The 22,320-nt window shown below is 45.4% G+C and overlaps 1 protein-coding gene across 3 annotated transcripts in view; it reads left to right on the top strand.

Annotated features, from left to right (window-relative positions):
- Nucleotides 1–21,528, top strand: part of Dnajc5 (DnaJ (Hsp40) homolog, subfamily C, member 5) — a 48,409-nt gene extending 26,881 nt beyond the window's left edge. For 2 of the 3 annotated variants that reach the window (XM_005409943.2, XM_013507487.1), the window contains exons 2-5: nt 13,515–13,632; nt 15,211–15,424; nt 16,348–16,519; nt 16,954–21,528. In XM_005409943.2, coding sequence (XP_005410000.2) covers nt 13,526–13,632; nt 15,211–15,424; nt 16,348–16,519; nt 16,954–17,057 — 597 coding nt within the window. In that variant the 5' untranslated portion in view covers nt 13,515–13,525 and the 3' untranslated portion in view covers nt 17,058–21,528. Of the gene's footprint in view, nt 1–13,514; nt 13,633–15,210; nt 15,425–16,347; nt 16,520–16,604; nt 16,680–16,953 lie in introns of all 3 variants that reach the window. The other variant, XR_001231988.1, reaches the window with a different exon arrangement.
- Nucleotides 21,529–22,320: the final 792 nt, after the last annotated feature.

The following is a 22,320-nucleotide window of genomic DNA, read 5'->3' as shown; positions in this document are numbered from 1 at the left end:
ATTGTGGATTTCTATTTGAGCTTTTTTTTATGGAATTTAGTTCTTTTTTATGTTGAGGATTCATGGTTTCTATGTCTTTCAGAAGCTCCTTTTTTAAAAAAAAAATCTATATCTACTCTAGATTCACTAATCATTTCCTTCATTATGGTCATCATTTCTGTAATCACTTGTTTTATTTTTGTCAAGAGGTTTATTGATCTGTTTTGTTCTACTGCTACCATTTCATAAAATGCACCTGGATGGCTTTTGATTTCTTTCATCTCAATGCTCCCTTTATTTGTTTTGGGTGAATTGGGGCTTATGCATTGCTTTTTACTTCCGTGTTTTCTCGTTTTCTGTGTGTGTGTGTGTTTGTGTTTTCTGTGTTGAGGCTTGTAAATTGCTTATGATATGTAGGAGACCAGCCTATACCTGGTGGTCCTGGCTCCTTTTCCTGGAACCAGCCCAGCTTTCCCCACCCAAGGCACCACTTGTAGGGACCTAGCCTACTAGTTTGTCACCCTGACCTGGGGAAGAATGAGGATAAAAGATACATCGACACAAAGTCAGTTTAGCATATGGGCAGCCAGGCAGCTCTTGCCTCTAGTAGGCAGAAGAGCCCTGAGCCTCTGGCTTGTCCTGCTTTTATTCACCCAGACACAGGTATAAACAATTAAAGTAGCACAAGATTCATCTGCCTTTTAATATTCATTAATACATGCTTAGGTAGACAACTTAATCTCAGCTGTGTTAACTTTTCCTTGGAACCTGCAACATGCCATCATCCCTGCATGTTGCTTTTCTCCTTTGTTCCCCTCAGTTCTCCCCTGGTCTCCCACAGTGGTAGGTAGCTTTTTTCTCTTACTAGTGCAGAGACCTCTTTAGGAAATGACTGTGTACTTTTCAGAGATGTCTTCTAGGTGTCACTGGTGTCACTTTTGGCTTTTGAGTCTGTCCCAGGATCCTGCCTCTTCAGTTTATTACGGATGAAAGGTTGCTACCTGTTTGGCCTAGCACCCAGTTCTGTGGTACTGGACTATAGTAATATTTATGATTCCGAGATAATCTATGTATTGGCATACAAGGAAGATCAGTGGATCACAACAACTATTCACCTTGGCTAAAGTAGTACAAATTCGTTGTAGTTACATAACAAAATCTAAGACAAATCAGAAAATTACATACAGTAAATAACCACTCAATAGAGCAATTTTACACTAGGAGAGAAAATTTTATTTTTTTTTTGCCTTTTTTGAGACAGGGTCTTGCTATGCAGTTCAGGCTGGCCTTAAACTCACTTTGTAGCCTAGGCTGGTCTTGAACCTATAACAATCCTCTTGCTTCAGCCTCCTGAGTGCTGGGATTACAGGCGGGGCACCACCACGCCTGGTTATGGGGAGAAAATTTTAAAAGGGCTCCAATTTTCCCTTCAGATCCTTCCTGGGTCTTAGTGATCAACTTCCCTCCTTTTCTTCCCAAAATTGTTATTTTCCAGTGTCTGGATCCCGAATCTTGGAGGTGTTAGTTTGTTGCTATTTACTATTCCACCATCTTCCCGGAAGTCTCCATTATTTCACTGTACTTTTTAAGGGAAAAGAATCCCTAAAGGATCCCTACTTATTTGATGGAGTCATCCTCTTCACCAAATCATGAAACCTTAATAAGCATCACAACTAGCCAGCTTTTTGTTTGTTTTTGAGGCAGGTTCCTCTTTATAGTGTAGGCTGGCCTTGAACTCATTATTAGCTCAGGCTGGCCTTGAATTTACAACAATCCTGTGTTGTCAGCCCAGGAATGTTCAGAGCAACACTGCTTGTGGTAGCAAGCACTGGGAATGCCCCAAATGTCTTTCAATAGATAATCACTGAGTTGTGGATTCATTAAAGGAAATTTGACCCGAACTGCAAATGAATAAATGAATTATAGCTACATCTCACAAGGAAGAATCTTAGAGATACGTTGAGTTTTGAAAGAAGGCCTATAGCCAGGTATGGTGGCACACTTCTGTAATCTTGTAATCCTACTACTAAAGAGGCTGAGGCAGGAGGATCACTTTGAGTTCAAGGCCAGTCGGAGCTACATAAGGAAGTTCTAGGCCAGCCAGCACTACATAGTGAGACTCTTACCTTAAAAAAAAAAAAAAAAAGGCCTATGAGTTGCATACACTGTTAGGCAATACTTTTATGTTCAAAAAACTAAACTTATATATAGGGATAAACATATGATGTAATTTTTTTTAAAGCAAGAGAGTACTGAACATTAAATTCAAGTAAGTATGTATGGAGTAAAGGTGGGGATCTACAAGGTTATTGACACTTTTCTAGTTTTTTTTTTTCACATGCTAGGCAAACACTACCACTGAAATATATCTACCTACTTCTCTAGTTTTTAAATTGGCAGTGGAATCATAGTTTTATTTTTCACTATGCATCATAACTTTTATATATTTTTCTGTGTATCAAATATTACAGAATAAAATGCTAAAAACACACTTTCTTTTAAGATGTGTGGAGGTTGACTTATGACTTTTCACCAACAGCAGGTTGAATTCACCAGTATGCTGAGAGTGCACCTGGAAGTACAGGAGTAGGAGCCACAGCTTCCTTTTCCCGAGATCTTTTTGGTTGGGCTGGGAATCACACTGAGGACCTCATGCTACTAGGAAAGTACTGAACCACAGGGCTTCATCCCCAGCCCTCTCTGAAGATCTGAGTGTCTCCTCAAGAGCACAGGTGTGGCGCTAGATGGCAAGCCTGTGTTCACGCCTGTGTGAGCAGGGACTTGTGTATGTTAATTTTGTTACTACTAAATTCCTGGTGTTGAGAACAGCATGGCTTGTGGTACATGCTTTTTTTTTTGGTTTTTCTCCGGTACCGGGAACCGAACTCACGACCTTGCGCTTGCCAGGCAGGCGCTTTGCCGTTGAGCTAAATCCCCAGCCCCCATGCTTCATATATATTTGTTGAACAAATGACTGATGAATCTGACAAATGCAGACACAACTCAAGACTGGGACAGCTCCACAAGGATGACAGACTCTGCCATGTGGCCAGGAACCATTTCCAAGGCAGGGTTGTCTGTCTGCGTGGGGTCTTAGGGTATAAGCAGGGAGGAGAGGGCATGGTGAAAAGGGGATGGCAGGATGTGTAGCAAGTCTGTTCTTTCTCTGCCAGTAAGGACATTCTGCCAGTCAGACCAGGAAGTACTGTGAGTGCAGTGGTGGGAAGGATCTGCTGATGGGTTGGGCCTGCATGCAGAAGGTAGTGCAGGCCAGAGAGCCGGGGACCTCATACCACTAGCAGGATGAAGACCCAGGTGCATGGCAAGGGGAGACTCGAGAGGACAGCATGCTATATGTCCTCCAGAAAAGCCCTCTTGGATCTCCCAGGTACCAGCCAGGTCTAGAGCTCCTACTTTGCTGCAGGTGTGTGCGTTCTTATCTGTCCTGCCGCGTGTAAGAACCCACACGCTTTGTGCAGCAGCACCTGCTAAGACATTCCAGATTTGCAAAGTGTGACCTTTTCTTTTTTAAAAATGATGTTACTGAAGAAGCTTCATAGTAAATGTTGAGATCTCCTTCCTGGAATGAAGATGAAATGAACTTGTGGTGGTTTATAAAATAGCAAGTGTAGTTCAGGTAGATCTTGACATAAGCCTCAGGAATCTGAAATTTAATTAAGATGAGTTGAGGAAAAATGATAAACCAGCATTGTGGCACATTCCTACAAGCCCAGCTACTGAGCAGGCTGACATGAGAATCTCACGCTTATGCCCCTGAGCTATATCCTCAGCCTGCCATTGTATTTTCAACCAGATTTCCTGACTCTGTTCTGTCCTGACTCCTGCTATACATGTCTCATCTTCCTGGTGTTGTCTCACTGGCTCCCTTGAGCTTTAACAGTTTTTTTTCTTTCTTTTCTTCAGATTGGATAATTTGTCTTGATGTTATCTTTGGACTCACTAAGTTTTTTCTATTACCTCCATTCTACTGTGAAGCCCATTTAGATGAATTTTATTTTATATATTGAATTTTTACTTGTAGAATTTTTTTCTCCACAGTACTGGGAATTGCACCCAGTGAGCTACATCATAGTGAGCTATATCTCCAGGTGTTTTCTCTTTTTTGAGACAGGTTCTTGCTAAATCACTTGAATTGAGACTGGGCTGAATCTTAGAATCTTCCTGCCTCAGCCTATAAGCGTGCATCATCACACCTAGCTCTGTGTGGTTATTTTTTATACCTTGTCCTTTTCTGCTTAGATTTTTTTAATGTTTTCATTTACCGTATTATCTTTGGCATCTCAGGTACACTTACAATCATAGCTTTTGTTTGTTTGTGATCCTGAGACTTGAACCTAGGACTCTGCACCTCCTAGGCAAATATGCTCTACCACTGAGGTACATCCCCAGCCCCAGGTCTGATTTTAGACAATATCCTCACCCCCTGCTAGAAGACATGGGAACTGCATATTCTCCCCTCTCTCCTGTCATGAGATTGTTATATCTCCATTCTAAAATGGTTTCCTGTGGGCTGGGGATTTAGCTCAGCAACACAGTGCCTGCCTGGCAAGCACGGGGTCATGAGTTCGATTCCTGGTACCAGAAAAAAAAAATTGGTTTTCTAAGCAGGCATGGTGGCACACACCTGTAATCCCAGCACTCGGGAGGCTGAGGCAGGAGTATCGTTGCGAGTTCAAGACCAGCTTGGGCCACAAAGTGAGCTCAAGGCCAGCCTGAACTGCATAGCGAGACCCTGTCTCAAAAAGACTAAATAAATAAATAAATAAAATGGTTTTCTACCATTCTTCAGTCTTAGTACTTGCATTTCTGTGGGTTTGGTGCCTGTTTACACACCTGTTACCCCTGGTATCCATTTTTGACTACCATTATGATCCAGGCCTCGCTGACTAGATTTTTTTCTGGGCGCTCTTTGCCCCTCAAGTTCATTGTAACACTGTTGACTCAGAAATTCTCAGATGAGAGAGAGAGAGAGAAAGAGAGAGAGAGAGAGAGAGAGAGAGGGAGAGAGGGAGAGACAGAGAGAGACAGAGAGAGAGAGGGAGAGAGATACGCAGACACTGGCCAAATTAGGTGATGCTCACCTCTAATCCCAGCACTCAGGAGGCTGAGGCGGGCAGATTGCCAGGAGTTTCCGGCCAGCCTGGATTACATAGCAAGTTCAGGACCAGCCTGAACTACACAATGACATAGGGCGACCCTGTTTCAACCCCTCACCAAAAAAAAAAAAAGAAAAGAAATTGTCAAACACTGTATTCATAGATTTATGCTACTTGAGTTAAGAAAGAGAAAGCTGCCTCAGAATGCATAAATTAGTGATTTTAAACTCTGGGTTTGAAGAGAGTTTTTTGTTAAACAAATATTAAATTTTACATAGGGTTATTAGCAATTTATGGAAACTAAGAAAGTTGTTTCTTATGGTTTGAAAGTCTGTACCTCAGTTGAGAAGCAAGAATGAACCAAAATGATCAGCTCATCTAGTAACTAAGCCAGATATATATATTGATTTTTCTTAATATAGCTGTCTGAAACTAAGAAATTTTGACCCGCGGTATTGTCTGTGTTGCCTGGCATACTCACCAACTTCTGACCAGCACTTGTGAATCTTATTTTAAAATGCGAAAGTTCCATGGGAAGTTCTCTTTAGTACAATTTAGTAGTTGATTGCCTGTAGATATTTTAGATATTATCATTTAGGGCTGGGGGTATAGCTCAGCAACACAGTGCCTGCTTGGGAAGCACAGGGTCCTGAGTTCAATTCCCAGTACTCCTCACCAAAAAAGATACTATCATTTACTTGTAGAGCTTAGATATAAAAGTATTGATACTTTTCTGTGAATGGGATTTAGAAGCCAGCTACTTACAGTAGATACTGAGAATATAATTTTATCAATTTTCTACAATTCCTGAAGACTAAAACAATTAAAAGTAAGTTAGGGAATGCAGAAGTCCTTCTGTTATAGATTACATGAATAAAATACTCAATAATGAAGAATTAACTGAGTGTAAGTTGGACATTGATGGTGCGTGCCTGTAATTTCAGCACTCAGGAGGCTGAGGCAGGAGGATTGCCACAAGTTTGAGGCCACCTGGACTACATTAGTGAGTTCAAGGCCAGCCTGAATGATATGGCACCATCCTGTCTCAAGAAACCAAACAGAGCTGGGGTATAGCTCAGCGGCACAAGTGCCTGCCTTGCAAGAACAAGGTCCTGAGTTTGATTCCCGGTACCAAAAAACAAACAAGCAAGCAAGCAAGCAGAAAAAAAAAAAAAAACCCAAGCAGAATTAGCTGGTTGTGGTGGTGCACACCTGTCATCCCATAACTTGGGAGGCTGAGACAGAAAGATTGCCAGGAGTTTGAGGCCAGTTTGGGCTGCATAGTAAGTTCAAGGGCAGCCTGAACGATAAGGCACCCTGTCTCATAAAACCAAAAATAAATAAATAAGAAGGGATTGACCAGCATGTTCTGCTTCAGCAATGTCACTAGTACCTGCTTCTGGTGGAGTCTTGTGGCTCCTTTTTTTGTTTTTTGGTACCGAGAATTGAACTCAGGACCTTTCGCTTGCCAGACAGGCACTTATGCCACTGAGCTATATCCCTGGCTGTTGTGGATCCTTTGAGGAGGAGCGCTTGTTCCCGTGCCTACGTGAGGGGACTCAGTCCCGCAGAGGCCTCCCCTGGCCAGACAGCTAGGAGCTTTCACATGGGCTAAGAACCCTCACCTCCTGGATCTGAAGCCTATAACCACTTGGACAGCTGTAAAACTTGTTTCGTTTTCTGCCCAGCACACACCTCACCCATCTTTAAGTCCTGGTGGGTAGCATGGTTGATTGTTAGTCTCCCTGGCTTGCTAAGGCCAGCAGGTCAGATGCCTTAGGGTGTGGGTTCAGACTCTGGCTTGGACAAGTGACTTCAGTTCTTCGTGCTTCAGACTTGTGTTGCACAGTTGCTCATTGTGCTTGCCCTGAAAGAACTGCTTTTTTAAAAAAAAAAAATTCTTTCTTTTAAATTTTATGGCCTTGAGAACTGAACGGAGGACCTTGTGTTTGTGTTTCTTCTCCATTGGCCACAGTCAGCTGAGAGGAAGGGAGTCTGGTCACCTGTAGATGGCCAGGGTGCAGGAGCCGGCGCCTCCTCTCAGCTCTGCCATCCTGTGTGTTGTCATTAGGCTGTGGAGAAAGAAGTATGGCCCCAGCAGCCATGTGTGGCATGACTTCTTTTGACTTTCAGTATTTCTTCAGCAACTTTGGAAGCCACCACTCTTGCTCTTTTTCTTTTTTTTTTTTTTTTTGTTGTTGTGTCTTTTTTTAAAATCTTGTTTGTTTGTTTTTTGAAACTGTCTTGCTAGGTAGAACAGGCCGACTTGGAGCTCAAACTCACAGCGATCCTCCTGCCTCAGCCTCCCAAGTTGCTGGGATTATAGGCAGGTTCCACTATGCCTGCTGTGCTTGCCCTCTTTTTTTTTTATACCAGGAATCGAACTCAGGACTTCGAGCTTGCCAGGTAGGCGCTGTGTCACTGAGCTGTATCCCCGTCTTTTTTTTTTTTTTTAAAGACAGCCTTACTGTACATATAGTCCAGGGTAGCCTTGAACTCAGGGTGTAGCCCAGGCTGACCTTGAGTTCAGGGTCCTTCCTCTTTAACCTCCCTAGTGCCGAGATTATAGGCATGTACTAGTATGTCTGGTTCTTTTTTATTTGGTGTTTTGAGACAAGGTCTTGCTATGTAGTTCAGGATGACCTTGAACTCACTAAGTAGCTCAGGCTGGCCTTGAACTCAAAGTAGTCCTGCTTCAGCCTCTGAGTGCTGGGATTACAGGTGTGCCCTACCAGCTTGGCTTGCATCTGTGTTGATGAAGGATATTTTTGGTAATGTCTTGCCAACTTTTGGTATTGAGGTTATGCTGGATTCCAAAAGCAAGTTGGAAAAAGTTCCCTCTTGTGTTTTTGAAAATGTTTTTGTAAGATTAGTGTCATTCTTGAATATTTGGTAGGAAAATCATTTAGGCCTGAAGTTTTCTTGTTGGGAAATATTAAAAATTATAGGGCTAATCTGGGTATGGCACACATTTATAATCCCAGCTTTTAGGAGACTGAGGCAAGACAGTCAAGAATTCAGGGCCAGACTGGCCTACATTTCAAGACCCTGTCTCCAAAAAATGAAAAAACCAAAGAAGAGTGCAGTGTCACACACTTTACAGTAGTCTCAGCACTCAGGAGGCTGAGGCAGGAGGATTGCTGTGAGTTTGAGGCCAACCTGGGCTACATAGTGAGTTCAGGGCTGGCCTAAATTATATAGTGAGATCTTGACTCAAAAAACTACAAAAGAAAACGAAGAACCAAGCAAACAAAAATTGTAGGGCTGGGGTACAGCTCAGTGGCAGAGCTTTTACCTAGCACATACAGAGCCCTAGGTGCCATCCCCAGCACTGGAAAATAAAACAAGAGAACATTTTTGAACTAAATTCCTGTGTAGACCAAGTCAAAAATAAAAATGGGGACTGGGCATAGTGGCACGTAAGCTTGTAATCCCTACTAATCCCTGTACTCTGGGAAGTTGAGGCAGGAGGATGCAAGGTCAACCCCAGCCTGGGCAATTTAGTGACTTAGCAAGCTTATTTAAAGATGTAGCTTATTGTGAAGGCCCTAGGGTCAAACCCTAGTAGTGCAAAAAATAAAAGATAAATTAAAATTAAAATTAAAATTAAAATGAGGTCTTGCTGAAGTTGCTTGTCATCAAGCTTAGGCAGATAAAGGTGTTGATATGATCTGAGAAATCAGGTTTAGAGAGGTGAAACAGTTAATGGTTTATCTCTTTGGGGAAGGGGATGCTGAAGGTTGAAGCCTGAGCCTTTTGCATGGGCTAAGTGGAGGCCTTGCCTCTGAGCCAGGCTGCAGTGGCTGGTCTTGATTGTGTGGTAGTGAGTTCTCCACACAGAGAGAGAAACCTGGAGTAGGTGAAAACTAGGAGTTTTCTGTGGTTCTGTCTCTTTGTCCCTGCCTTACAAGGACGTTAAGTTTGAATTGACTGATCTTTTTCTTTTTGTTTCTGCTTCTGCTACCAGAGTTCTGGGACTTGAGGGGTCTCCAGGCTCAGTCGCCCCTTCATAATGCCAGTCAAGGAAAACAACTTTGGGGAAGGGTAGGACAGGAACTTTGCTTGTCGTGACCATGCTGTGAAGCTCAGATACAGAGATCACGTCTGTCTTCTTGGGGCTGTTAGAAACTTTGAGGTTTTACAGAAAAGGGGAACAAAAGCAAGGGCTGAAGGTTTTTATAGCTAGCAGCATAGGTGATCCCTAGGCAAGTCCTGGTCTGGTTGGTCAGTCTCTCAGGACAGGTTTTCTGAAGTCCTGGGAGGTCCTTTGACATTGGAGGGGTCCTTGGTTCCAACCTGGAGTGGTTTGCCAGGCCCCAGATAGTTACAGGCTTAGGACAGAGGCTGGAGACGTAGGCACACTTCAGGGCAGGGATGGCAGACTTTTAGAGACCAAATGCTCAAACTACAACCAAAACCCACCTACTTGTGGCAGTGTACCAACACTGCAGTGAGACCTGAATACAAGTTTTTGTTTAGAAAAACAACTCATACATTAATATCTTTTGGTTTAAAAGCACATCGCCACCATTGCTCCAGTGGGTCTGGAACTGGACGTTGTAAAAGCTGGAGATTAGGTGTCCAGCAAAGCCTGAAGAGGACATTGGTTACTCTTACCTTGGTGCCTTCAGTTCTGAAGGGGGATGAGACAGGCTAGGTAAACTAGGGCTAATCAACCTTGAACGCCCTTCTTACAAATATGATTAATTATTTGAACATGTGTGACTAACACACCTGCCAGGGAGCTGATCCAGAGTTTTGAGGTAAGATATTATAAAACAAGGCAGAAAGCCGGGCTTGGTGGTGCATACTTACAATCTCAGTACTTGGAAGACTGAGGCAGGAGGATTGCTGTGAGTTCGAGGTCAGCCTACATAGCAAGACTCTGTTTCAAAAAAAACAACACAACAAAACAAAGGCAAAGATGCCAAGCTTTATCCTGCTGTTACCCATTGAGTATCTGTATTCCCAGCCTCTAGGTCCCTGCTAAACTTTTCCCAAGCTTTCCTCTGTCTACAAAACCTATGTTCTTTGCTCTCACCCCCAAACTTCTGTTCTGTTTTATGGAATTGAGATCCCAGTTCTAGAGTTGAAAATATAACTAATGAAAAGCTTCATATCAGCCTCTGTGTGTGTGTGTGTGTGTGGTACCACTGAACTACATTTCCAGCCCTTTTTTTTCTGTTTCTGTTTTTGTTTTTGTTTTTAAATTTTGAGATAGTCTCATCAAGTTAATATATTATCCAAAGTGGCCTCAAACTTTCATTTCTCTTGCTTTAGCCTCCCAGAATGTTGAGATTACAGTTGTTTGCTACCATACCTATACGGAATTTTGTGAGTTTTTAAAATTACAGATTTAATTTTGTTAACACACAGGGCTATTTGGATTTTCTGCTTCATCTTGTGTCTATTTCAGTAAATTGTATTTTCAAGGTGCCAGTGTGTCTCATTTGTCTTTTGAAATTTCTTGGCAGGTAGTTGTCTGGAATATTCACTTACTACCTTTTTTATGCCTGTGTGATTGTTGCAATGAACCCTTTGCTCATGTTGCTGAACTGTTGCTCTGTTCTCTTGTTCTTCTTGGTCAATCTGTCTAAAGATAAAGAATAAACTCAGTTTCTCCTATACTTTCAACAGTCAGTAGCGACTTCTATGACCAAATGTGTGTGTTTCCCCACACACTAGCTAAGTAATCAGTGAGCTGGTGGATACCAGCTGGGCATGCCCCAGTCCAGTTAGATTCTGGCTGTCTACCTGGAGATAGCATCCCACAGAGGAGGGCACCGTCCTGGACACTGCCTGCCACAAGCCCCAGGTTTTCCTATACTTCTGACCAGCTGTCTGTAAGTTAGGACTTTTACAACCCCCAGTTTAGGTTCCATTAATTTGCTACAGAGCTGACAGAACTCAGGGAAATACATTTATCAGCTTATTGCAGAGGGTGTTTTAAAGGATACAACCAGATGAAAGAGATACATAGGATGCAGTCTCAGAGAATGTTTTGGTACACTCTTGAGTCTTTGGACACAGTGGACCATCTGTTCAGATCCTGTGGGCAGAGGGCAGAAGGAGCCAAGGCTCATTCTAGGCAGCAACTGGAATCCTACCTAAGTCCTGTCCTGAAGGCTGCTCTGCTCTATCTCAAAAAGTTCTCTCCACATTTTTCCTGTTATTTTTCCTATTATTTTCATGTTTTATTATTTCCTTCTATTTCTTCTGGATTTTGCCCTGTTTTCTAGCTGTATGTAGGGTCTTGATGAATATGTCATATTAGTCAGTGTTCTCCTGAAAAACACAGTTGGTATACTGGTACCCATATCTATATCTAAAAGGAAATTTATGACTGGAGGATTAGAGTGCCTGCCTAATATGAACAAAGCCCTGGGTTTGATAAAATTAGGAATTGGCTCACATAATTAAGTCCCAAAATCTAGTTAGCAAGCTGGAGTATGAGGAAAGCCCATGGTATAGTTCCAGTTAGAGTCCAAGGCCTGAGAACCAGAGAAACCAGTGATGAAAATCCTAATCCAACTGGGTTTGAGCTTGCAGTCCTCCTGCTTCAGCCTCTTAGAATGCTGGGATTACAGTGTGCACTACCATGTTTGACTGTGATTTCTTCTTTGAACTCCATGTTTTTTGGAAGTGTGTTTTTGGTTTTTTTTATTTTGTTTTGTTTTGTTTTGTTTTGTTTGCAATACTGGGGATTGAACCCCAGGCTTTCACACTGAATTTCTTTCCACCCCTCCCCTCCCCTCTCTGTTTATTTGTAGAATCTCACTCAGTTGCCCAGGAGGGACTCAAACTTTCAGTCCTCCTGCCTCTTCCCAGAGTGCTAGGATTACCTGTACTAGTGTGTGCCACCATGCCTAGCAGTATCAAATTCTTGAGGTTTTCATATATATCTTACCTTTGAGTTTCTAATTTAATTCTTTTTAGAGTAGGTAACTTTTAAAAAAAAAAAGACAGGGTCTTGCTGTGTAGTTCAGGGTGGCCTTGAACTCACTATGTAGCCCAAGCTGCAACTTGTGATTATCCTTCTGCATCAGCCTCCCGAGTGCTAGGATTACAGGCATGTGCCACCATGCTGGCTTAGATAATATGTATGGTTTCAGTCCATTTAAGTTTATTGCTGGGCATGGTGGCACACATCTGTAATCCCAGCATTCGGGAGGCTAAGACAGGAAGATTGCTGAAAGTGTGAGGCCAGCCTGGGCTATATAGTGAATTCAGGGGCAGCCTGAACTATACAGCAATATCCTGTCTCAAAAAATTTTTTTTCATGGAAACCTGTTTTAGGGCCCAGTGTTATGTCTTAGCCAATTTACAATGTGCACTGAAAAAGAATTATCTTTTTTACGTAAGTTGGATGCTGTATAAATGTAAGTTCAAGATAGAATGTAGGGCTGGGGATTTAGCTCAGTGGCACAGTGCCTGCCTGGCAAGCTCAAGGTTGTGAGTTCGATTCCTGGTACCGGAAAAAAAAAAAAAAAAAAAAGAAAGGAAAGGAAAAAATAGAATGTAACCCAAGTACTAAGTTTGAATTTCATTGTTGGTGTTTACATTTACTTACTTTGTTTTTTCCCTGTGTTCTGTAAAATTTGATTTTTTAGAGTTTCTTTAGTGTTTCCCTTTAAACTTTCTGGCCATCCTTCATAGATTTTGTTTGTTTTTGTAATGTTACAGATGGCCCAGGGTCTTGTGGATGCTAGGTTGCTGGGCCAGTGCACTATGTCCATGGAGCCCCAGCCCTTCCTCACTCTTTGCATGGAGAGGTTGCTCTGGGAGTGAATGTACTCACACAGGGGTTAGGCAGCAGTATTGTGCCCCTGTGCATACAGTTGTAGACTGCCTTGGTTACTTTTCTCTTGTTGCTGAGACAAAATACCTCATGCCCAGTGTTAAGGAAGGAAATGTTTATTTAGCTCACAGTTTGTGGAGGTTTCAGTCCATACTTGGCTGGCTCCAAGCCAGAGTGGCACATGACACAGGGGCAACTGTTCATGGCAGTGGAAAACAGCAAAAGCAACAAGAGCAAAAAGGAAGGAGCAGCAGCTGGAAGAGCAAGCCTTTTTCCTTCCCTTATATTGTATGCACACTACCCACCCCAGGGTGGGTGTAGCACTCAACATCCATAATTCCAGCGTTGGATCATGGATCAATCATAAACTCTAGAAGCCCACCCCATAACTGCATGAGGCTTTGAGGAGACATCCAGACACAAATCATAACATAGACACATGCCCCATGTAAACTGCTTCCCCACTCCTTTATGGGTTGGAGTCTGTCTGCACACATTATAAACCATTGTTTTGATATTTGTTGTTTTTACTTTAAACAGTTGTATGGAATATGCTCTGTCATCTCTGCGCTTGGAATTTTTATCTATACTTAGTGCTTTCCTTTATTATTCTCTTGTAGATTAATCTACTATGGCAGACCAGAGGCAACGTTCACTCTCTACCTCCGGAGAATCATTGTACCATGTACTTGGGTTGGACAAGAATGCAACCTCAGATGACATTAAGAAATCCTATCGGTAAGTGACCGAGTGAGGCCCTCTGCCCTCACAGGACACAAACCTTCAAGTGGTTTAATGTCCATTTTTACCAAGAAGTAGTGAATAGGGAGGTTCTTGTGCAGATTCAGTATAGAACTGCTAACAGTTCTTTTGCATCTCTGTATGTGTGATGTGCTCCTCATAGCTTATAACTGTCGTGGTAATAACGTTCTCTTAGCAACAGAAACTGAACACTTGAGATGTTATAGCTATCTACAGTTCCACAGGGAATTGGAGCTGAGCCTGTGGAGAGATTGCTGGTACAGCCAGGGCTTTACAGGGTTAAGAGGCACACATTTGCAGTGATGACAGTCTCCACTCTATCATGACCTTTGGACTGAGTTTCCTCTAGAAGCCAGGCAAGCATGGTGGCACTCTGGAGTAAGAAGATTGAAAGTTCAACCCCAGGCTGAGCAACTTAGTGACTTAATGAGATCCTGCCTCAAAAAATTTTTAAAGGGGGCTGGGGATTTAGCTCAGCGGCAAAGCGCCTGCCTGGCAAGCGCAAGGTCATGAGTTTGATTCCTGGTACTGGAAGAAAAGACCAAAAAAAAAAAAATTTAAAAAAGGGCACGATGGAACACATGTGTAATCCCAGCACTCCAACCAAGAGGCCAAAATAGAAGAAAGGCAAGTTCAAGGTTTGAGCCCAGTCTGGGCAATTTAACAAGTTAATGAAACCCTGTCTCAAACAAAAAAACAAACAGGTTGGGAGTATAGCTCAGTGTAAACCTCAGTGAAGTGCGCGCGCGCACACAAACACACACATACACAGCAACATCTCTAATCCAGATGTTTCCCCTGGTTTTTCTTTTTCTTGAGATAGGATTTCATTATGTAATTCAGGCCAGCCTTGAATTCACAGTGGTCCTTCTGCCTCAGCTTCCCCAATGCTAGGATTACAGGCATGTACTAACACCCATCTGTAATCCCAGCACTTGGGAGGCTGAGTCAAGGAGGATCACTGCAAGTTTGAGGCCATCCTGAATTATGTAATGAGATCCTATTTTGTTTTTGTTTTTTTTTTTTTTTTTTTTTTGTTTTTTTTTTTTTTTTTTTTGGTTTTTCTCCGGTACCGGGAACCGAACTCACGACCTTGTGCTTGCCAGGCAGGCGCTTTGTCGCTGAGCTAAATCCCCAGCCCCGAGATCCTATTTTTAAAAATGAAACAAACAAGCATTGTGCAATTTGTGAAGCACATTCTGAGGTGCCATTATTGCACCCTCCCTGCCTATGACTTTAATGGCAAGTGTGTGGTAAGGTGGTTAGGGCACTAGGGCTCAGTGTTAAGGTTTTGTTTTGTGCTGCTGGAAGTTAGCAGAAGTGAGTGGTGTAGGCTCTGCCTGGCACTCACTACTCAGGCCTCCTCTTGAGGTGGGGGCGGGGTGTGGATTCATCCTGAAACAACTACAGGTTTCTTTTGACCCTTACATTGGACCTCTAGAATATTGGAAATTGAGATGGTAATGGGTAGATATTCCTTCCTTTGGACCCTCCAGTGGGTGAACATGAAATGCTAGAACAACTTAAGAGCTAGGAAATGGTTTTGGTTTGCAGGAAGCTTGCCCTGAAATATCATCCAGACAAGAACCCTGATAACCCAGAGGCTGCAGACAAGTTTAAGGAGATCAACAACGCCCATGCCATCCTGACAGATGCCACAAAAAGAAACATCTATGACAAGTATGGCTCTCTGGGGCTCTACGTGGCCGAGCAGTTTGGGGAAGAGAACGTCAACACGTACTTTGTACTCTCCAGCTGGTGGGCCAAGGTGAGGAGGGGATTGGGCAGCAGGCTCCCAAGTCCTGAGGGCACTAAGATAGGTGTCTAATGCCTAGTAGGATTGCAGACACTGAAGGATTCTGGCAAGCCGGGCATGGTGTCACACATATATAATCCCAGCATTTGAGAGACTGAAGGCAGAAGATTGCTGTGAGTTCAAGGCCAACCTGAACTACATAGTGAGACAAAAAAACAAAAAAGGATCGGTGCATTTGATTTAGACACTCCAAACTCCTAACAAATGATTTCAGGCATGTAGCGGTCCTCATTTTCCTCCTGTGCAGTGCGCAGAGGTTGTAGCTGGTATGGCAGCCAGCATACACAGCACACATCCATCAAGGTCCACTCTGAGCCACCTGTACCAGCAGGGTTTCTCTCATATGTGGCTCTGAGTTCTTAAGAGGATCGAAGTAGGAAACAGCCCTTTTCAGGATGGCATGCTTAGACTTTTTGTTGCCAGGAAAGGGGAAGATGTCTTGAAATCTAACATCAAAAACTCTTGATGTCTGTCATTTTGTTTTGCTTTGGGTACTGGGAATCAAACTCAGGACAGGCAGGCACTGTGCCACTGAGCTATATCCCTGGGCCTAATTTGTTTTATTTTTTTATTAACGTTCTTGTTTTCCCTACTTGTCTACTATATATAAGCCCAAAGAGTATGAATTATCCCACAACTCTTGGTTGTAGCAAGCCCATACCTGCCTTTACTAGTCAGCCCAAGGTCCCATTTATAAATTACTGCTCTCTCTCCTGCCCTCCCTTTCCAAGCTTTTTCTTTGTACATCCTCATCTGAAAAGCATACCGTTAGCATGGAGCGTGCCCTCTGCAGCTCTTGTCATATTGGGGAGGTCCCTTGCATGGTGGCCTGTGGGACCCTGGGAGGCCATGCAGTGCCAGCATTCTCTCCCTAGGCCCTTTTTGTGTTCTGCGGCCTCCTCACCTGCTGCTACTGCTGCTGTTGCCTGTGCTGCTGCTTCAACTGCTGCTGCGGGAAGTGCAAGCCAAAGGCCCCTGAGGGTGAAGAGACCGAGTTCTACGTGTCCCCTGAGGACCTGGAGGCACAGCTGCAGTCTGACGAGAGGGGTGAGTTCCTGCCCCAGGACCTGTGTGTGTGCTTGGGGCAGAGCTGGCATGGGCCCTGAACAGTGTCAACTGTCTTGTCAAACAGGAGGGCACTGACACTGTGCCGCGAGTGTTTGTGGTGGCATCTGGGACTGTTGAGGTGTGAACGTGGACACTTGAGGTAAAGCAGGTGCAGGGATCTGTCCCTGCCCATGAACTGTGGTAGCCGTAGATCCGATGGGACAAGAGGTGGGGAGGGCAGCAGGCAGGTGGGGAGGGCTGGGGCTGGTAATGACCTGAGGTTACTGAGGAAAGTGTGTTGGGTGGAGGTCAGCAAGTAGCCTCTCCCCTCTGAGCGTCTATCCAGGTGGCCAGTGTTGTGATTCAAGGACCTGTGATGGGCACATAGCGTGGCTGCTGCCCTTGTACGATGAGGCTGTTTGCTTACTTTGCAGAGGCCACAGACACACCGATCGTCATACAGCCAGCATCTGCCACAGAGACCACCCAGCTCACGGCTGACTCCCACCCCAGCTACCACACTGACGGGTTCAACTAAGTTCAGGAAAAGCTGTGATTAGAGGATGAATCGGCACCCAGCCACTGCAACCTTAGAATCATGAACTGTAGTCACCGAGATGGGGAGGCAGCAGCCGACCTGCCTGGCTGTGTCGGGCCCCTCCCACCTCCTCTACGCCCACCCATCCGTCAATCCTCGATACATGAAGTGCGTAGCATGCAGTATTTAAAGCAGTGTAGCTACGGTCTTCTTTGTTTTTCCTTTTTTAATAGCATGTATGGGTTATGTTCAGTGTCTGTGTTGTGGACATGCCACGGCCTAGCTACATTAACTGGATTGTGGAGCTGTCTTGGGGCTTTCAGTCAGATTGGTCCCGGAAGGGCTGACTGCAGCTGCCAGTTTCCATCTGGCCAGTTGGGCTACGAAAGAACAGGCCTCCCTTTGCTTCCTGGTACCCACAAGGGCTGGAGGCAGGTGCTGCCTGGTAGAGCTGCATCTCCATCTTGACTTTGGTGTCCCAAGGTGGGGTCTGGTCCACACTCTGCTCCCTGGCCTTGAGGCTGCAGGCAGGGCACTGATCTCACTGGCGGGGAAAGGAGGTGGGCCTCATCCTCCCAGGTACCACCAGCATCATAGTCATTTAGTGGTGTTTGTGTTGGACACAGTTTGCACCTTGTTTACTTGGCCTCTTGGAAGGATTTCTTCAGTGGATAGATTTGCTGTGGAAAGTACAGGCACATCCTTTCTGAGGGTCAACTCAAGCTCAGCACAGCATCTTTAGCCTGTATCTCTGTCACGTGGACTGAGGTTCCTGTCCTTAGAGGTGTGTCCCTTGCCAGTGTGTGAGAGGTCATGTGTCTCTGTTTCTCTACCTTTCCCAAGTGAACAGCTGGATTGATGGGGCCATGGTCTCTCTTCTCTTTTCTGTAGGTCAGACTCCACATTCCTTCGAACTTACCTGTTTTTTAAATCTTTTTTTTAACTTCTGAAAACTGCAAGAGATAGCATCTGCTTAGTTATAGTCTGAGGGTCTGAGGTGGCCAGTGGCACATGGCTGCTTATACCTAGGAAGTGTAGCATAAGTGTGCAGCCCCTAGCACCCTGCTCCCTATGCTTGCCAGAGCTTGGTCCACCCCCTTGCCTTCGTCTTTGCCTGTCATCCATGGTTCAGCAGAGCAGGAATATTGGGTTCCAGGAGGAAAGCGTCTGGAGCCAAGGTGCCACAGGAGAGTTGGGTCCCAGGGAGGCTGCTATGATGCCTCAGCTCATCAGCCAACCTGGAAGGTTAGTGCTGGACCACAAACCCTTGGAGAAGCCACTAGCAGTCAGTCTGTCCCCTCCGTGCCCCAGACCTTGTGGGTGTACCCTCGATAGGAGAGCTGAGGAGATGTAGACCGTGTGCCCGTACTGACCGAGGTTTGGAGCTGCCTCACCCACGGCAGCTACCTGCCTGTGCTAGACCAGATTCCCGCAGGGTGGATCCCTGCAGATCCTTCCAAAGCCAGGTGTTCTCTCAATTTCCAACAGAGATTGAGGAGGAGAAGGCTTATGCGGAGACTCCATGGCCCAGGCAACTTGTGTGCTCCTGAAGGGTACTTTCCCCTGTGCCTGCTGATTTTTGGCCCCAGCTCACCAGCATATCCAGAGAGGAGGGTCAGGGTGGAAGGAAGTTGCAAGAAGGGGCAGCAAGAGGACAAACCTGACATGCTTCAGAATACCTCAGTGGTTGAAGGTCCCCAGCTCATCCTGGTTAGAGTGCAGTGACACTGCAACCCCTAGCTGCTGTCCCACATGGGCCAGGAGCTGGTTGGCTGCCAGCACCAGGTTCTTGGGTGGGTTTGTCTGTTTTGCTCATTAAAATGATCATGAAGACATTAGGGGAACATTCATCTAAGATTTGTTAGAAATGATGTTAACATCAGATCTCTTGTGGAAGGACAAGAAATGCACTGTTGGGCTTGTCCAGAAACAGGAAGTGAGACAACTGGGTATCTTGTGTGCCAGCCCTAGTATGACATCAACGGGGGACTCTGCAGAAAGTCCACCTGGTCAGCCTTTGTGACTTGCTGGAGAGCATTAGAAAGTGAGTTGTTCTTCCCCCGAATGGCCAAGAACCAGGCTTAGAGTGTGGACAAAGTGGAAAGTGTGGTGGCCTGAAAGGGGTCTGCAGGGACAGCCATCCTGGTCTGCAGCTCTGTGGCTCTTCCCTCCTGTCCCAGTGACCTTGGCCAGATAGCTCTTCAGCTGGAGAGCCCTGGGTGGTGGCTCAGGAGGGAGAGCAGCACTTGAACCCATGACCAGTGACCTTTCTTTGTAAAGCTAAATAAATCATGTAGAATGTGTGGAAATAAATATATGACAGGTGTCAAGGTGATGACAGTGACTACCCAAGGCCCAGCTGGGGATGACTAAACGACAAGGTTGGGAGCCCTTCCTACCACCCAATCTTTTTTTTTTTTTTTTTTTGGTTTTTCTCCGGTACCGGGAACCGAACTCACGACCTTGCGCTTGCCAGGCAGGCGCTTTGCCGCTGAGCTAAATCCCCAGCCCCTACCACCCAATCTTAATGCAAACCCCTCTTCAGTGTTTTACTATGTTGGTCTTAGGCCTGCGTGGTTTTGGCCCTTTTAATAACTAGAGTCTTGGGGAATCAGCTTGTACCATTTCCTGTCTAAGTGCTAACAAATCAGAATGACCCCCAGTTCTCCTCAGACTCCTGCACCAGTGGCCATATCAGGAGTCCACTCCCAGGCTATAGATGGTGCCAGGGCATATTGCCTGGAGAGTGCTGTGGCCATTGTGCCTGGAAGCCTGTCAGAGCCACAGGTGTCCCTCAGGGTCCAAGCAGCACTGGTCACTTCTAAGCTGTAGGAAAAATATGGGAGTCGACCTGTGAGGCCATTTCATGGGAGCTGCTGCTGCTGCTGCTGCTGCTGTGTAGATTTCTGTTTCCACTCAGTGATGTCTTTTCTTGTCTCCCTTTTGGCTTTACTCTATTTTTAAAACTGCTTTAGATATTACTGCTCACTGTTCATGAGCCTTCCTAGTTCTCTGAGGTTCAGTTAATATAGCCAACACCCAGTGGGACCTGTTAGGAAAAGAAACCAGAGCACTCGCTGTAGTTCCGGAAACTTTATCTCGGTGTTGTCGTTGTTGGACTTGACCACAAGCACCAGTCCAAGAAAGGCCCTGAGTCATGAAACATCAGGACGCTTCAGATGTCTGACGCCGGCTTCCACTGGCAGCAGTACCCATTGTCCTGCTGAGCCCATGGCAGTCTATTCCAGGTGAGCCTCGTGCTGGAGAAGCATCCACCAGTGTACCTGGTATCTTGGGAGATGGTGACCTTGGCCTGCAGACTGTCACTGAAGGGTCCAAGTGCTGTGAGCTGAACTGGGGTGGATCCTGTCCCTCCACGGGGCCCTCAGCACACCCTGCCATGGGGAGTGGTTTGAGGGGTATATCAAGTGACTGATCTCATTCCTTTCCAGTATTCTGAGCTGTGAACCCATGCGGCCCAGTACTGACTTGTTTCTGTTGTATTTTGGTTATAAATCATCCTCCTGTGGAATTGGCAAAAGCTACATCTTTACTGTACTCACAAGCACGGTTTGCGTTGTCACATGCTGTGAGTGTGGGCTGTGGTGTGTCTGTGTGTACATATGTGTATATGTATATATTGTGCAGCAGGCCTGTCATGCTGCTGTCCAGTGGCTAAGCGACAAGTACAATAAAGTTCGCTCTCAAGCGGCTCTGGTTTCTTGGCAAGTTGAGCAGGGATAGGGTCTCCATGTGGTCCTCCCAGTCGATGCACAGCAGCAAACTGAGCTGCTCTGCAGAAAGCCCTTGTGCCTGAAAGCACTGCTAAGGCCCCGCCAGCGTTGGACCTTAGGGTTGGGCGTGAGGTGGCTTGTCATAAACATGTCCATTCTTGAGGGCTCTATCCTGCTCATCTGACCCACAGGTATGGGAAATCTAGGAAGGAGGTAACTTGAGGAAACCCTCCCCTTCCTCAAACACTGAAACTACTTTTCTGAGCACTAAATACAATCAGTGGCAAGGTTGCCTGTGAAGGGCAGCGTGGACAGGGACTCCCTGCTGGCCATTTATGGGAAGGGTCAGAAACAACTTACACCACTCTCCAGGAAGGGCCTGGACCAAGAGCCCTGCAGGCAGGACTGGGGAGATTTGATTTCCTGGAACGTGGGGCAGTGTTTCAATCTGAATGTGGAGGAGGAGTTTACACTGAAGCATATATATGCTATTTTTTAAAAATGAAATGTAAATGCATGGAAAGCAATTGTCCGTGCACTGATTTTACCCCACTCCTGGAAACCAATTACACTGGGGTGCGAGTTGCTATCAGAGCCCTGGCTGACTGACTTGCCTACACTCCAGGGGCCAGGCTGGAGGGCTCAGATGGTTTCGCATGGTGATCTCCATCTTGTATGTCTGAATGTTGACCTAAAATAAAGATAACTGTTGTAAAATAAATCTTTTCACAGCAGAATAGGTGTGTCTTACTTAATGATACCTTCAGAATCCTATTAACTTGCATGAATCTTACACTGAGGTGTTGGCTGACCTCTAATCCTTCCAGCTCCCCTGGTAGCTGGGACCTCACATCTCTTCTGTCTGGTACGCCTCCTCTTGTTTCCTTTTTTACCATTCACCACCCCCCCATTTTATAAATACAAAAACTTGCGTAAAGAAAGAGGCCTGTTAGCTAATGGGGCCATAAGCCTACAGGTCCTGGAGGACTCAGTGGCTGAATTCTTACCTCATAGCCCCAGAGCCAGTGATAACTGTACCCATACCCTGGGGAAGCCCTATAGTCTCTGCAGACCAAGCCCACAGTCCTTGGTCCTGCTATCCCTCATCCGCTTGACTGACCAGCACCAGCTCCCTTGCCTCAGCTCGAACTGTCCTGCCGTCCTCCACAGTATTTACCCCACCTTGCTTATGCTGTTGGGCATGGCCATCTTGGCTGGCCCTGTTCCCAGATGAGCAGGTACAGCTATCTAGAGTGGCTGGTGTGGATGCCATCATAAACCAGTCCCTGACTTGACATGGCTGCCCAGTTCCGACTCTGAGCCCTGCACCCCACAAAAGGCTCTGTCTTAAACTGGCAGCATAAAGTAAGGTGGGGAAGGACAGAGGACATCTAGGCAGCTCCGCTCTGATGCATGGGAAACCACTACTGTCACCTGGAGCAGTGGTCACTGCAGCTGAGCTTGTGTTCTGGGCTTACCTGCTGACAGCTCCATTTGGCCAGATTTCCCAGAGTTGTCCTACTCCTCCC

Source organism: Chinchilla lanigera, unplaced genomic scaffold, assembly GCF_000276665.1.
Source record: "Chinchilla lanigera isolate Chin_1 unplaced genomic scaffold, ChiLan1.0 scaffold00127, whole genome shotgun sequence".
NCBI classification, from domain to species: domain Eukaryota; kingdom Metazoa; phylum Chordata; class Mammalia; order Rodentia; family Chinchillidae; genus Chinchilla; species Chinchilla lanigera.
This window is presented reverse-complemented; position numbering and strand designations above follow the sequence as displayed.